The sequence below is a fragment of the Schistocerca serialis genome, chromosome 3 (assembly GCF_023864345.2).
Source record: "Schistocerca serialis cubense isolate TAMUIC-IGC-003099 chromosome 3, iqSchSeri2.2, whole genome shotgun sequence".
NCBI classification, from domain to species: Eukaryota; Metazoa; Arthropoda; class Insecta; order Orthoptera; family Acrididae; genus Schistocerca; species Schistocerca serialis.
Window position 1 is genome coordinate 559135852 of NC_064640.1, and position 15838 is coordinate 559151689.

Here is a 15838-nt window from a genome sequence, read left to right on the forward strand (position 1 = left end):
AATTCTGAGTCAACACCTAAGTCTACTGCCTTCTTGCCTTACGTAGGAAACACGTCCAATAAGATCGGTCGTATTTTACGGAAATACGATGTGAAATGTGTTTTCCGACCTCCATCTAAAATTAGAGCACTTTTGAGTTCCGTTAAGGATGATCTTGGACTGCGTAAGGCGGGTGTATATCGTGTCCCTTGTAGCTGCGGCATGGCATATATTGGTCAAACTATCAGGACCGTGGAGGACAGATGTACTGAGCATAAACGGCACACACGATTACAGCAGCCAAATAGATCTGCTATTGCCGAACATTGCTTGGATACTGGTCACTCCATGTTATATAATAACACCGAGATATTGGCATGCACGTCCAGCTATTGGGACAGTGTGATTCGGGAGGCAGTTGAGATTAAATTAGCGAGCAACCTTGTTAACAGGGATGGAGGTTTCTGTTTAAACTCTGTTTGGAATCCGGCTCTCTCCCTTGTCAAGAAACAGAGGGACAGACTCAATGCTACCTCACCTGCGAATTCATAGTCTCACTATCGATAGCTCTGACTTTGGCCATCTTTGGTGGCACTAGTGTTCAGTGTGTGTGTGTTATCTTTCCTGCTTGGGTCCGAGAACCGAGGTATTAAATTTGCATGTACGTCGCCTGTCCGTTGCAGTTTGCCTTGAAAATGGCGGGGTGTTCTCCCGCCGAAATATCGGCGGTCGCTGAAAGTGTTACCTGGCTGAATTCCCGGAAGTTATTTGAACGTTGTATACGCCAGGAGAAACTCAGGTCTCACAATGATAGATCACGTTTCTTGGTACTTGGACATGGTTGGTATGCTGAACCAGCAGGCAGTGACAGTTGCACAAGCAATGGTTAACAACTAAATGTTGACGTTTGGAGTGCCAAGTGCGATAATTACAGACCAGAGTACGAATTTCATGTCGGACTTATTCAAGGAGCTACGTCAGTTGTTGTATGTGAAGAAGTTAAGAAGTTATCCTCTTCACATGCAAGCCAATGGTAGAATGCTGTTACTGCGTAAATCCATATCTCAGTCACTGAGATACGTATCTTAGGTATGTCTTAACAAATAAATAAAAAATGTGAACAAATACTGACAAGGGAAACTCCCCATCGCACTTCCTTCAGATTTAGTGGTAAGAGAGCCCAGTGGACAGTCCGTCAAAAAATGAACACCGATCAAGCACGAAAACTTGAAGAAGCTGTACTGGACTGCGAAAAGCAAGCAAAAATAGAAACAGTGAGCGCTCCAAAAAAAGAAGTGCAATATAGAGCAGTGTGGGACAGGTACGGCGTCGTAGTTAAGTGGTCATGGTGTTCCACTCTAAAGTGGCAATATTTGTTTTATTTCCCTGTTCACTGTATTCAAATTTATGTCTGTGGTCGTAGTGTATCGTCCATTTGCAACAGCGAGGTGTGAGGAAAAGACATATAATGAAAGTTGATTCTGCACAACTACTCTATTAGCAGGCGAAAGGAAGTGGCTTTAGAATGGGAACCGCAAACGTTTGATGACAAGGCGACAAGTGAACCGAATCCTCCACCGGAAAACACGTCTGGTGTGTCACACACGACATTTGTGACAGTACGTGTGTCATATGATAGGAATCTCTTATCGACCCACCTAATTTGTACGCCTGGTTAGTGAGTGAGATATGACTCCTTGCCTGATTTAGGTGTTCGTATGAATGTGTATGTGATCACTCCAAGGAAATGATGAAAACGTAATAGTTTGTCACAAAAGCTGCAACAGATGTTTTGTCACAAAAGCTGCAACAAATGAACGCAACAGTTTCACAATCACTCTGTGCTCCGTCAAAATGTTTTTAATGTTTTTGATGTTTCGTTCCGTTTTGGAAGTTTTGACTCTTTAATTCCTTTGTCTGAACATAGTTCACACCCGTTCATTTGTTGTTTCCATTTCTGCGAGACGTCTCTGTGGTATCTCGCCTGCTCTCACTATTCATCACATTTACTGGCGACGGTAACGTATTCTTACCACATGACACATACTATATAACCAGTGTATAGAATGACAGCTGCCAAAACTACAGAAAGAGAAAAAAACTTCAGTGACCGGATGGAGGCAGTTCATATTATTGCGAAAAAAGTAAAAATAAAAATAGGTCGCACGAGTGAGTTTTGAACACCACGACCACTTTCCCGCGACGCCGTGTCTCTCCCACATCGCTCGATGTTTCACTTGTTAAGCTTGGACCGTTCACTGTTCTATTTTGCTTTTTCTCTTTTCACATTTCAGTACACATTCTTCCTATTTTCACGCTTGATCTGTGTTCAGTTTTTGGCGGCTATCCACTGGGCCATCTTAGCACTAAATCTAAGGAGTGGTGCGATGGGAGGTTTCTCCTGTGTGTTGTCACTGGACAAGGTGGTGTATGGTCAGAAAATATAGTCACCGTTCGATCTGATAAACGCAAAGAAAGGTAAAGTTTGGGATTTGGTACATGAGTTTACAAAAACAGTACAAGAAATATGAAAGCAAGTATAGATCGTGAATATGAAACCCTTATAGAAGCAGGAGGAATCAGTAAATGGTACAACTACTCTACAGCATTATAAAGCAGGACAATGGGTGATGTTATCCAATTCTTACACGCCAAAAAGTAAGACGAAAAATTCATCAAAGATATCAGGGACCCTTTCAGGTGGTGAAGACTACTTCGCCAATCAACGTGAAGCTTCAGCTGCCAAAAAGAATGACAATAGTGCATGTTGGACATCTACAACAACTTCCAGGTGGTCCAAAGTCGATTCCAGGAGTTTCGAGGGCAAAGCTGGAGAAGAACACGAGGAGAAGGATTCAGAGTAAGAGACAAGCTGTAGCCTTTGCAAGAAGTACCGTAAGCATAAAGATAAAAAATATGAGAGGCGTTTGTCCAGGTATTCTTTTTTTATATATTTGCTTATGTATAGGATTGTAGTGAATAAGTTACGTTAGTACAAAGATTTTTTCTGTTACTTTTGTTGCGTGTGAATGGTTTGCAAGTGGCTACAATCTTCGGGGGGGGGGGGGGGGGGGAGGGAGTAAGATTGACATTAGCATTTGTCCTCAGGCTGTAATTCGTGACGAGCAAGAATGGAAGGAATGTGAGTGATAGCAGCATTGCATTTTGTTGCGTGGATCACGGCGAGGGCGTTGAAGAACCAGAACCTGGAAGGAGTACGTTCTTGAGTGAAGAGTATGAGATAGTTACCAGCCATCTGTGGGTGCCGGAGTTTTAAAGCGTGGGAAATGTGGAATGAGGTGAGGAGATTCGAAGAACTATTCGACAGACTTTGGCAAGGTGTCAAGAGCAAGAGGATGCTCAAGAAAGTTTCAAGACAGCGTGATAAACTGCATAGATCCTACGAGGAGCTACGAGAACAGATGAGAGAGGTAGTCGTGGTTGTGCCACATACACAACGAAAAAAAGAATGGTATGGTGCTGGGGATAAAATTTCAAAGACATTATTACCGAGGGCAGCTCAAGTTGATATCAGACAATTAAACGAACTGATTGCGAATTTCGTCATATATCATCTGTCATCATGTAACATCAGTCATATCTGAAGAAACTGTGGAAGCAATAAAATACTCGGCAGAGATAAGAAAGTCAGCAGAAGAGTGACAAGCTACACAGATAGCGAATATGGAGAGTGAAGTGCTTAACAATTCACGGTAGTTACGGGAATTGATGGATAGGGTAATGGACTTCGCTAAGGCATTAGAGGCCGCGATGAATCGGAATTTGGGAGTGCTGCAAGCACGGGTAGAAGTACTGGACAAGAGAATTGTAGTGACGAGGCTGTTGCAAGCATTAGCGAATATTGTATGGGACACATGAATGGTAGTGTCAAACTTTCAAGCATCCGTACATCACGGATTGCGTGGACAACTGAGTGGTAATCTCCTGTCACCTGAAAGTACTTGTTAGGGTTACAGCAAGCATGGAGAAAACTGCCTACTTAGTTAAGCCTGATTATAGGACTCAACAGACGAAACCTCTCTACTACCACATTCAAACATTAGAAATGAAAAATGACCAAGCAAGGTTGTATATTCTAATTCGATTCCTAGTAACAGGAAGCCATGCAAATTTTTGAGTGTTGTGCCATTCAAACGTACGCAGTGAATTTGAGCAGTTCCTGGAAAGTTCGTCTGGATAACGACCTGCGAGATGTTATTAATTTAGGAAAATGGTAGCAGACATGTATTAATGAGAGAGGAGCAGTTATAAAATAATCGAAGTGGGTAAGTCGTGGTGTGTCTGACGAGGGTCACATAAACCAGCGCGAGCACTTGTGCAGTGCAGTTGTACCTAGGCAGACAGAAGGGACTACACTGTTTGAGGTAAATCGTGGAATCCAGACTGCATTTTCAGTAAGCAGGTTTTCATTGGATTTGCAACACTTCTGGTGACAAGGTAGTAGCGGCGAGATGTTAGGTGTAGGGGAAGCCCACAGATGACAGACAGACTGAAGGGAAGTGGGTTATTAATCAAGGGGCTACATGCGACATAACAGGACAAATCTTCCGTCTGACAACCACGATCACGCAACTGAAAGTATCACAGCTGCAACTGTATTGGCCAAACATACCTTTGGAATTCCTTTGGAATTATTGCCAACGTAGAATATAACAGTATTAAATCATACTTTAGAACCTGATCCATTCAATGTATCAATTCATTGTCGCATGGAAGGGCGCATTTCAGCCAAACAGTTAATTCACAATGTAAACTGATCAGCCAGAACATTATTCCACCTACCTAATAGCCGTATGTCCACCGTTGGTACGGGTAACAGTGGCAACGCGTCGTGGCTTGGAAGCAATGAGGCCTTGGTAGGTCGCTGGAGGGAGTTGGCACCACATCTGCACACATTAGTCATCTAATTCCAGTAACTTTCGGGGAGCGGGACTATGAGCTCTGACGCCATGTTCAATCACATCCAAGATGTGTCCGATGGGATTCAGATCTGGTGAGTTGGGGGGGGGGGGGGGGGCAGAACATCAATTGAAACTTGCCACTGTGTTCTTGTAACCACTCCATCACACTCCTGGCCTTGTGACATGGTGCATTATGTTGTTAAAAAATGCCACTGCCGCCGGGAAATATGATCATCATGAAGGGATGTACGTGGCATGCAACCAGTGTACGATACTCCTTGGCCGTCATGGTGCCTTGCACGAGTCCAGCTCGATCCATGGATGCTCACATGAATGTTCTCCAGAGCATAATGGAGCCGCCGCTAGCTTGTCTGCGTCCTGCGTTACAGGTATCAAGGAGCAGTTGCCCTGGAAGACGACGGATTCGCACCATTCCATTGGTATGATAAAGAAGGTATCGGGATCCGTCGTATCATGCAACGCTCTGCCAATGTGTCAACGTCCAGTGCTGACGGTCATGTGCCCATTTCAGTCGTGGTTGCTGATGTCGTGGTGTTATCATTTGCACATGCATGGGTAGTCGATTGCGGAGGCCCATGGTTGGGGGTGTTCGGTGCACTGCGTGTTCAGATACACTTGTACTCTGCCCAGCATTAGTATCTGATGTTAGTTTGCCGCCTGTCCGGTTTCACCCGTCTGTGCAACCTACGACGTCCGACATCTGTAATGAGGGGTGGCTGCTCAACATCACAACGTCTGGACGTGGTTTCATCTCGGTTTCGTCAGGTGGTGAAGACACTCACCCTAGCACTCCTACACCACCCGTCAAGTTGTGCAGTTCTCGAAATGGTCGTGCCGAGCCTCCAAGTCATCACAATACGCCCTCGATCAGACTCATATAGATGGCGAGCCTTCGCTGTTCTACACACGGACGGCAGGCTCACTGATACTACATGCACCGTGCGTGTGTCTGCGTAGCAGTCATTCCTCGCGAGGTAACGCTGCTGTCGCATTGACGGGCTTAAGTCGATTGATGGGCGGTGGTCATAATTTTCTTGGTGATCGGTGTAGAGCAATACAGAGGACAATGACGCATGACAATGAGTTTGAGTGCCACTGTGCCAAGTGCAATAGTGGGTCTGGCTGTGCTGTACGTAGTTTTTATTCTACTGAGACGCAGAGTCGACCGTTAGCATAAACCAGCGATAGTTCAGATTCTAGCAGATAGGACCCTTAGAGTATAAGATGTAAATTTGATCTTAAGAGAAACTAGGCAACGCTCCAAGCCGCGAAGGTTAAAATAGCCAAATACGCAAAACCAGTGTGATAAATAGACTAATAAGCAAAACAGGAATAAGCAATATAGTGAGAATGGTTGGATACAGTATCTAATCCATGTAATTTTGGTTATAAATTTTCTCTTTATTTTGTACGAGCATGTAGGGTAGTACGAAAGTGAGTATAAGGTTGACCCAAGGGTCTGGGTCTTGTTCAGAGGGAGAGGGAGGGGGGTGGCCGTAATGTAGCTCACATCTTCGGGGAATACATAACAGTTTATGCCTGGCAGGTCAGTGTCCTGTTGCATCTTAGGATTTAGCTCACTAATTTATAATTTATCGATTGTATCACTGTTGTTGGTAATCATCGTGATTCTTACTCCCTGTTTCTGTAGCAGCTGACTGGAAGACATGATCTTTGCATCTCAAAACAAACTTAGATTTATAAGAAATTAACCATTGTGCTACATATCTCAGTAATTTGATTTGTGATAACGTGTTCGGTCCTAGCTTACAAGCATTACTCTCCTCCGAGCTACTCAGCCATACTGATTAATTTGTAGTCACCAGCTACTTGACCTGTTACTGCTTGAAAGTTTTTGCAGCCTTGTTGTATGTACTGATGAAAAAGGGAGGGCATCGTTAGGGCTGAAAATCTAAATCAGTCACAGATGAATGGGTGAGGAAACTGGCTGTTATCTAGCCAGTGAAACCATCCTAAAATTCACCTTACAAGATTTACAGAAACCACAGAAATCCTTAAGGAAGACAACTAAACTACGATTTGAACCACAATCCTGAAGATTTCGTAGTCTTAATCATAGGGTGATCTCATGCCATTCTGAAAATGAAATAAGGGCTGCTTAAATAAATGTATGACGAATGGAGAGCAGGAAATTTCCAGTCCCTACAATAGGACCAGCAGAAGATATAAGTTAGTAGAGTTTAGTTCAGGATTTTATTCCGGTGCTTACTAGAATTATATGAAATTCCTGTAGATTATAACTGCGTCGGTACTCAAGCGACAAGTAACAATTGTGAAATTATTTTACTGTGGTAAAAACTGGAGAGGAACAACAGAAGAAATAGAGCCGTAACTCATTATACCATTAATTTATTTAATGTCCGTTTCATTCTTCACCGTGAACGGTATATCGAGCTGCTCAAGATCATTTGATCGAAATACTCGGCAATCTGGTAGTGGAGTAGAGCGGATCGTAACTGGAAATATTTGAGGGCTACATCTAGTTCATTTCCCTTACAACAAGGGAGAACATCCTGAAAACCTGAAGAGTTAATTCAAAGCCTTGCTCATACAGACTTTTCTATTTATTTCTTCTGTCTTCTATTCGCTGGTAAATGAGACCCCGTGCTGGTCATCTAGCCACCGGGAAATGACAGAGTGGTTTTTTGTTTGTGGCACACTTAGCTTTTTTACCTTGAAAGAACACAGAAATGTACCTTACTGTCATTGAAATTAAGGTAGAGAAGATTTCCAGGTTTCCTTCTTTTTTTTTACTCGTTGGTTCAACAGTTGTGTATTTAATAAATCGTTGAGTTTTTGGTACAGTCACTAGTGCAAATGAAAACATCGGTGGGTTTTCGCATGACTCGTTTCATATTTTATTCACAAGAGCATCAGTAATGCCCTGAAATTATGCAACGTATTTCAAAAAGAGTCGTCTGATTTCATAAGACTATACGTGGGCGATCCATAAGTAATGCAGCACCCTTTTCCTGAAATCAGGTTGGTTTTATACAGGACTCCAATACACCATATTATTCTCGACTATTTTGGCACAAAATCCTATTTTTCAATATAACATCCTTTCAATGCGACGGCCTTACCCCAGCTTACTGGGAGGGCCTGTATGCCCTTGTGGTACCACTCCACAGGTCGACGTCGGAGCCAACGTATTCCTGCATGAGTAACCTCACCATCATCCATTTTCTATTTCCCGTGGAGTGCGTCCTTCATTGGGCCAAACAAATGGAAGCTGAATAGTGAGAGAAGCGGGCTGTAGGGTGGATGAGGAAGAATAGTCGAATGATGTTTTGTGAGCTCCTCTCGGGTGCGCAGACTTATGTGAGGCCTTGAGTTGTCATGCAGAAGGAGACGTTCGTTCTCATTTTTGTGACGGCGAACACGCCGAAGTCGATTTTTCAATTTCCTGAGTGTAGTACAATACATTTCAGAGTTAATTGTTGCACCATGAGGGAGGAAATCAAACAGAATAGCCCGTCCAGAATCCCAGAAGACTGTCGCCATGACTTCACCGGCTGAGGGTGTGGCATTGAGCTTTTTTTATTTTTATTTTTTATCGATCAGCCTCTTACGCGCAGGCAATTCCGCACAAATTGTTGTTCGTTGCTCTTTATGATATTCTGCTAGGAACCCAGCGGTCACACACCTTTGAGTACCCTAACTGGTGGATGAGTGTGTCAGTATCTTTTTTTTTTTTTTTTTCAGAGGAGACGTGGTGTGGCGCCACTCCGTGGATTGCTACTTTCACCGGTTCTAAGTGATGAACTCCGTGTTAACGCCTGTGGCGATGCCCGACAAAAAATTGTCACGACCAGCCTCTTACGTGCAAGCAATTCCGCACAAATTGTCTTTCGTTGCTCTTGATGATATTCTTCTAGGAACCTAGCGGTCACACACCTTTGACTACCCCAACTGGTGGACAGTGTGTCAGCACTATCAACAGAGACGTCCATTTGAGCAGCGACGTGTTTGTGATCCGTCGATCATCTATAACTGAGTGTGTCCGCACGTTCCAACACTGCAGGAGTCACAGCTGTGAGCAGCTGGCCAGCAAGGGGGGGGGGGGGAGGGGGGGGGGGACCGTACAGCTTTGCACAACTTTGTTGGAATAATGACAGACGCCTTGCCCAGCGACTCACCGCGTCTTTGTTCGCTACCAGGTCTCTGTAAACATTCTTGAAGCAGCTATGAATATCTGCGATGCTCTGGTTTTCTGCTAAGGGAAACACAATGAGAGCTCTCTCCTTGGAGCTCCACCTCCGTTACAGATCCAATTTTTAAGGCCACGTATAGCGCCGCCACCTATCGCAACTTCATGAATCTACAGGGGAGGAATATTCCATTATATCCCATAACAAATTCCGCATTTTTTCAACCTAAACTGACAGAGAAAGGAAATGTGTTGTATTGCGTATTGAAAGCCCTACGTACATTCGATATGAATTAACACAGAAACTTGGAGTCAACTTGAACTTACTCGTAGGACCACAAACTTTTTATTTTCTAGAGAACCATCCTATTTTACGAGTGTGTATCACTCACTTACATCTACATACAACCATGGGATACTATTTAGAATTGGTTTTAGTACGAATGTTTTCATCTACTTTTCCCAAATTTTCAGTGTTCCCTCCACTCGATGCACGACAAATATTCTGACGATAGTTACCTTCGTCCAAATTTTAGGGACGATGTTTGTAGGTACCACATTCCCTGCTAATTGCTACGCGGTGTCGCAGTTCAACCAAATTTGTTGGAAGAGTAGAAACATGTATGGGTCTTTCACAAACATCCACAAGCAAATAATCACACACCGTGGGAATAGGTGATGCTGGAAGCCAGTAGTATGGTGTGAGATTTCTACACCCCTTACGGACGATCTAACATTGAGACCATACATACTCTTGACGAACATTATGTCACACAATTCAAAAAGAATTGCGCCTCTTGAAGTGGAGGACGTAGAGAAACTGTTGTTGCCGTGTTATCACTATCTCGAGTCGACACACACTGGACAATGAACAAGCGGGCGAACGAGTTTTCTGCACCAAGAAGAACCGAACCGTGAACCACATGAACTGGCAACTTGCAACTACTGCGAAAATAAACTTTTATTTCCAATGCGTAGCTTAAGATGCAGCCCTAATTTCTATGTTCATTCTAGTGGAAGGTGTGGTGTTGTGAAATACGATGTATCTTCTTTGAAAAATCTTTTGTTATAAAAATCTTTGAATGGTTGCTTTACAGATTGAATCTTATATATTTACTGTTTTTAAAGACTGTAAACAGTTCGTATTGCTTGATAGTTTGCGTGAAATTTAGTATGTGCATTTACAGTTTTCCTCTAATTTCCTCTCCTGCACTGGTAATTTCCTCCAATATTAAGAAGTATATACTACATAACAATTAAAGAAACAATGGATGGGTGTTTAAAAGTATTATATAATGTCACGTCATTATGATACTTTTATGAAGAGAAAGATATGTTTCTGGGATAATTATAGCTTTAACCTTCAGTTACACGTGTGATGACACTAAAAAAACTCTACCAGTCGTTCATGATAGTTATGGAGCGACCCATATTCTCCCTGACATACACTACGCATAGCATAGAGGCAACTTCGCAAGTCCACAAAAAATTAAAATAAAGAAAGATCATGCTTTTAATATTATGATTTGCGTCCTTTAATAGCCATAAAAGATGATGTGATTATCTTGTACAAGGTTATTCGGCTGAATATTTCTATATAGCAGATCACATGAATGAAGTCACAATTCACCTATCAAACCCCACGCTCTTTCGCGACAAATTTCCAGTGGCACCAGATGAAATGCGTGAATTTCAGTTTACAAAATCAGCAAAACCTTAGAAAGAATGATTAACAGAATTTTGACCATTTGAAGTGAATTCGAATTCGTGAAAAGCCGATTTCTTCCATACTTATCTCCTTCAACCAGGACCCATAAATTGTTTTGCTTCCTGTCGCCAGGTGCGAATTTTTGAACTCTCGAAGCTGGGCAAAGTATTTTCAGATAACTTTATTCTTGAAAGACAAAAAAATCAGTACACCCCTTTAAAAGTTTACAATTCACTCAAGAGTTATTGTTGCAACATTGTATGAGGACTATATGATATGATTACATTTACAGCTCAATAGGATAAACTGTTCTGAGGTATCAGGTATCGATCCATTCTTAGTACGTGGTGTAGCTACCACAGACGGCAATGCAGGAGCAGACTCTGACATCCAGTCGATCGTGCAGCTGGCGAATATTGTCCTGGGATACGTTATTCCACGCCTGCTCGACCTGTTCACGTAGTTCGGTAAGAGCTGTTGGCTGACGAGGCGCACGAGTCACCTCTCGTCCCATGATATCCTGCACGTGTCCGATTAGGGACAAGTTCGGATATCGTGCTTGCCAGGGGAGTTGCTGCACGTCTTGCTGAGCACGTTGAGTTTCACGGGCAGTCTCTGGGCGAGCATTATCCTGCTGGAATAACACATCACAATCCGGGTCTAACAAAATTTTGCACGTACCAACGCTGGTCAGCGTCCCTTCCAAAAGCAGCAAAGGTGAACGTGAGCTGTAGTTTAACGCACCATAGGCCATAAGTCCTGGGGTGGGGCCAGTGTGGCTTGGGAGAATGCACTCCGTGAGACAGCGGTCACCAGATTAACGTCGTACGCACAATGGACCATCAGAAGCGTGCAGGCAGAATCTGCTTTCATCACTGAAGGCCACAGTGCTCCATTCAATCCTGTGAAGACACCAATCGAGTCGTGTACGTCGATGCTGTAGTGTGAGTGGAAGCCGTGCTAGAGGTGTGCGTGCCCGTATTCCCACTGCTAATAAACGGTTCGCAACAGTCCGTGTGGACTTTTCTAGGCTCACAAGTGCTCCGCTCTTATTTCTTCTGTGGTAGCTGTACGACCTGCCACTGCTGCCCTTACAATACGACAATCCTGGCAGGCCTCTGTGCTGCGTGGACGTCCAGAACCTCTTCTACAGGTGTGAGAATGTTCACGTGACCACTGACACCAGCATCACTGCACAGCTGATGTAGCACGTCCAGCTTTTGTGCCAGTTCTGGGAAGGCCACAAATTAACCCCCAAATTCGCTCATTTGGCTGTAGGAAGAATGAGTACGTCTCCATGCCATGATTGTCTGCTTGCTTCACACGTTTGCCCCACACTTAGCCTTCTGGCTGTGAGCAGTCACTGTTAAAGAGTAGACACACATGGTGCTCTGGCAATAATGACACTATATCTGTTGGTCGGCAACTTTGAAACCATTATCAGTATATCTACTATCTGCCCAAGTGGCATATGGCGTCACCGGATCAAAATCTACCTCGTCTTTCCAGGTGTACTAATTTTTTTTCCATCAATGTATTACTGGGAAAGTACAAAATGTCATAAGATCTATATCGTCTGAATGATAGCTTAATGACTAATGGAGTTACAGTAGAGTAATGTGAGTACCGAGAGCAGGAAATACTGATTCTGTCAGTACTGGAACTGTTATTCTGAAAACAATAAGTAATAACGAGATTATAGATAATTTCTGTAGCGTGACATGTAGTTGCAAAACAGTTAGTAAGATTATCTGAAATGTTCATTTTAAGACTGCTTGTTTTGAAAATTATTATATTTGAATTACAGATAAGTAAGTTTTAAGTTTTAATAGAAATACTCATTTTTGAATGGACTTCAATGTCAACTTTTTGTTAGTTTTCTATAACATATAGATGTTCATAGCGATGTTAACAAATCTAAAGAATGTCTCAATGATGTCCTCGTATGGGTCGCGCCACACGCTTAGCCTAGTGACTTATATTTTCCACATACGAACATGAGGGAATGATTCATAATTGCATTCTATCACAGGCAACGCTGCTGCCCAATTGCGACAGCTGACACAGGAATCGCAGCTGACGCAGCAGCAGGAGCAGCAGCAGCACATGGACAGCGCGGATGCATCGTGACGGCAGTACGCGTTGTTGCCTGTCCAGCGGCCGTGTCGCGCTGCAGCAGCCGGCCTGTGTAGCTGTCACGCGATCACGGCCTGCTGGATTCCCCAGTCCACGCTACAACACTGTTTCCATACTTTTCGCATTCCGTAGCGGGCTAGAGCGGAGGTAATGAAGCGGAACAGACGTACGATCAACGAGGGTTGTCCAGAAAGTAAGTTCCGATCGGTCGCGAAATGGAAACTACAGTGAAAACCAGAAACGTTTTATTTGCAACAGTTAGCTACACTTTCCACCAACTTCTCTGCATAGTCGCCGCTCCAGCTTCTTATTTTGTCGTAGTGTTGTATCAACTTTCCAATATCCTCGTCATAGAAAGCAACCGCCTGTGCTTTCGGCCAGTTATCTGCACTGGTCTGCAGTTCGTTGTCTGTGGAAAAATTTTGTCTTCATAGCGGTTCTTGTGAGCAGAGATGAGACTCACAGGCCAGGGAGCCAATTACGGACTTCTCATCGGAAACGCTGCAGGAGCTTCTTCATTGCCCCTGCAGACTGCGGTCGAGAATTGGCATGAAGAAGGAACTGCTCGACAGTTGTGTTATGTGGGCTGCACGACACAGGCGAAATCTCTAACCAGGCCCTCATACTTGGCCCGAGACGCTATTCGATACGCATCTTTACGTATTCACTGTTCACTCAAAACTGAAAGGAGCGACGCGATACAATCGACAGACATACTAGAAATACTGCCCAACACATCTGTGCAAAGCTTTACCGGATTTTCCCAGTGGTTTCCATTTCGCGCCCGATTGGAATTTACTTTCTGGACAAACCTCGTGTATGTGGAATATCACTAAATCTGGGGAGAAAGAAGAAGTTGTATTCACTATCTTCATTTCCTCTGCCATTAGCTGAAAAAAGAAATTCGTTTTAGATTTCCTTCCCGGAAAAACATTTTCTTTAACCGTTGAAGGTGATAAATCTGTTATTGGAAAGCCTGGCAGTCAGGGTGGTGTGCACACTTCAGCCGTTGCTTACCCTGGTAACTGGCAACACTGGGATAAGCGTCACATAGCACCTCTGTTTCTCATTGCGACTCTTCCTAGATAAATTTATACTATCGGAAAACTTCCGCTGTCGCTTCTAACGTAATGCTTGTCGAATTTGCTTTGGATTGCACATAGTGAACACTACAGTGGTTAAGTACCTTCACCATACGTATTCTAACATGAAATTGAACGCTAAACGTTCTACGCTCGTGGATTGTGAACGTTACAGACGAATCGGGCAGAATGATACTATTGGCTGCAGAATCACGTGGTACTCTGCTCCTTGATACTGAGCCTCGCACCACCGCTCGTCTTATAATTTGCACACTACTATAGTAAATGACTAAGGTCATCAACCAATGCTCACTGCCAGTAGCATGTTAGAATGTCCACTTTAGGCAGACTACGTTGCTAACTTCTGCATCTCGTGTAGTTTCAATAGAGCTTCTTTGTTGGGTATTGTCATTTGATCTACTCAATCATTTACTCTTACATGTTAGTTTTCTTCAAGCTACTCACTGGTGACGCTACAGCTGATGATGTCCACTTACTCATCGTAGGACGATCTGTAAAATGTCGTAGTGGTTGTGATACACCACTTCATGTGGAAGGCGTACAGTGACTAGTTCTTCTCCGACCTGTTATGGCGTGTCGTGTGTGTTCGTACAATGTAGTCTTTAATGGGTAGTATTTACATTCTTGGTGATTTTAATTGCAATGGTATTACGCCATCGTCTAAGGCATATTTCTATGTGTGAATGTTTGAATACTGCAATGGACCAACGCACACTGCTTGTCACGGTAGGACTGTACAATATTCCTTTCACCCTTAATCAGGTGTACATAGGAACTACATGCAAACATGACGGAAAGACTGCAAGATCCATCGCGGATGACATCACTTGCCGACCGTTTCACGGTTGCACAAGATTAGAGAGCCTAACTGTTTAGTTCGTCTTTCTGAGCTTGTTTGATTGCAGAAAGCGACTATATAAGTCTTTATAACCTCTGAGGATGTATCCAGCATTAGAAGGTAAAGCGTTAGACTCAGAAACATGCCTTAGACAATGGCAACCTAAACATCGTGTGGATATCTCTGACGAGTGGCTGTACAGCGTAGTGTGTTGTCTTTTGTCGCTATGCCGGCATGTGGTCTACTTCTTTCAGAAAACACCAGCGGAGCCAGAGAGAGGTAGCAACCTTGCCCCTCTCTCCTCTCACGCAGCTCCAAAAATACCGTCATCAACAGTGTCACGTTTCCTCACTTTATTACAAAATTCTGAGAGGTTCGGAATATAGACCACGTCCTTGACACAAAGCCTGAGGATCGGAAAGCTTACACAACTACCTCTTCTCCACTTTCTGGCAACATACTGACGACTACAATGACTGCCACCAATGGGGTTAGAACCAGCTACTTTGAAGTCCCGTGCCACTGCACAAGTGTGCTTTACAGACTACTGAAACAGACGCTTGCATTGTCCCCTCAATAGGACAAAATAACTGTCCATCTATTTATACTAGAAATACTGATTTGCTTCACTAAACATAATCATTATAGCCCAAAAAGGAGATAACTGCTAAAATTATACTTTGTAAGTATTTAAAGAAACATCATATCTTTCAGGAATAATATTCATAATTCTAAAAAAATGTATTTACCTTTTTATGGGCATTCTGTTATTTCGTTCCATACAGATTTCTGGGTTGTTGTTCTTATATAAAAATCTAGAAAACTATGATTTCGGAAAGAGCACGGTAATAATAGGAACATTCTTCAGAAACAGTTGTGATTTCGGAGATCTGGGTATCTTTCTTATTAAATATTACAGTTTTCTACTATAATCACAATACATCAGTCTTCAAATAATGC

General features: G+C 43.2%; 1 protein-coding gene across 1 annotated transcript in view; it reads left to right on the forward strand.

The window, feature by feature from the left end:
* LOC126471016 (tachykinin-like peptides receptor 86C) overlaps positions 1-12931 on the forward strand; it is a 139778-nt gene extending 126847 nt beyond the window's left edge. Inside the window, exon 5 of the mRNA XM_050099076.1 lies at positions 12834-12931. Within this exon, the coding sequence (XP_049955033.1) occupies positions 12834-12931 (98 nt within the window). The remainder of the gene's footprint in view (positions 1-12833) is intronic.
* The last annotated feature ends 2907 nt before the right edge of the window (positions 12932-15838 follow it).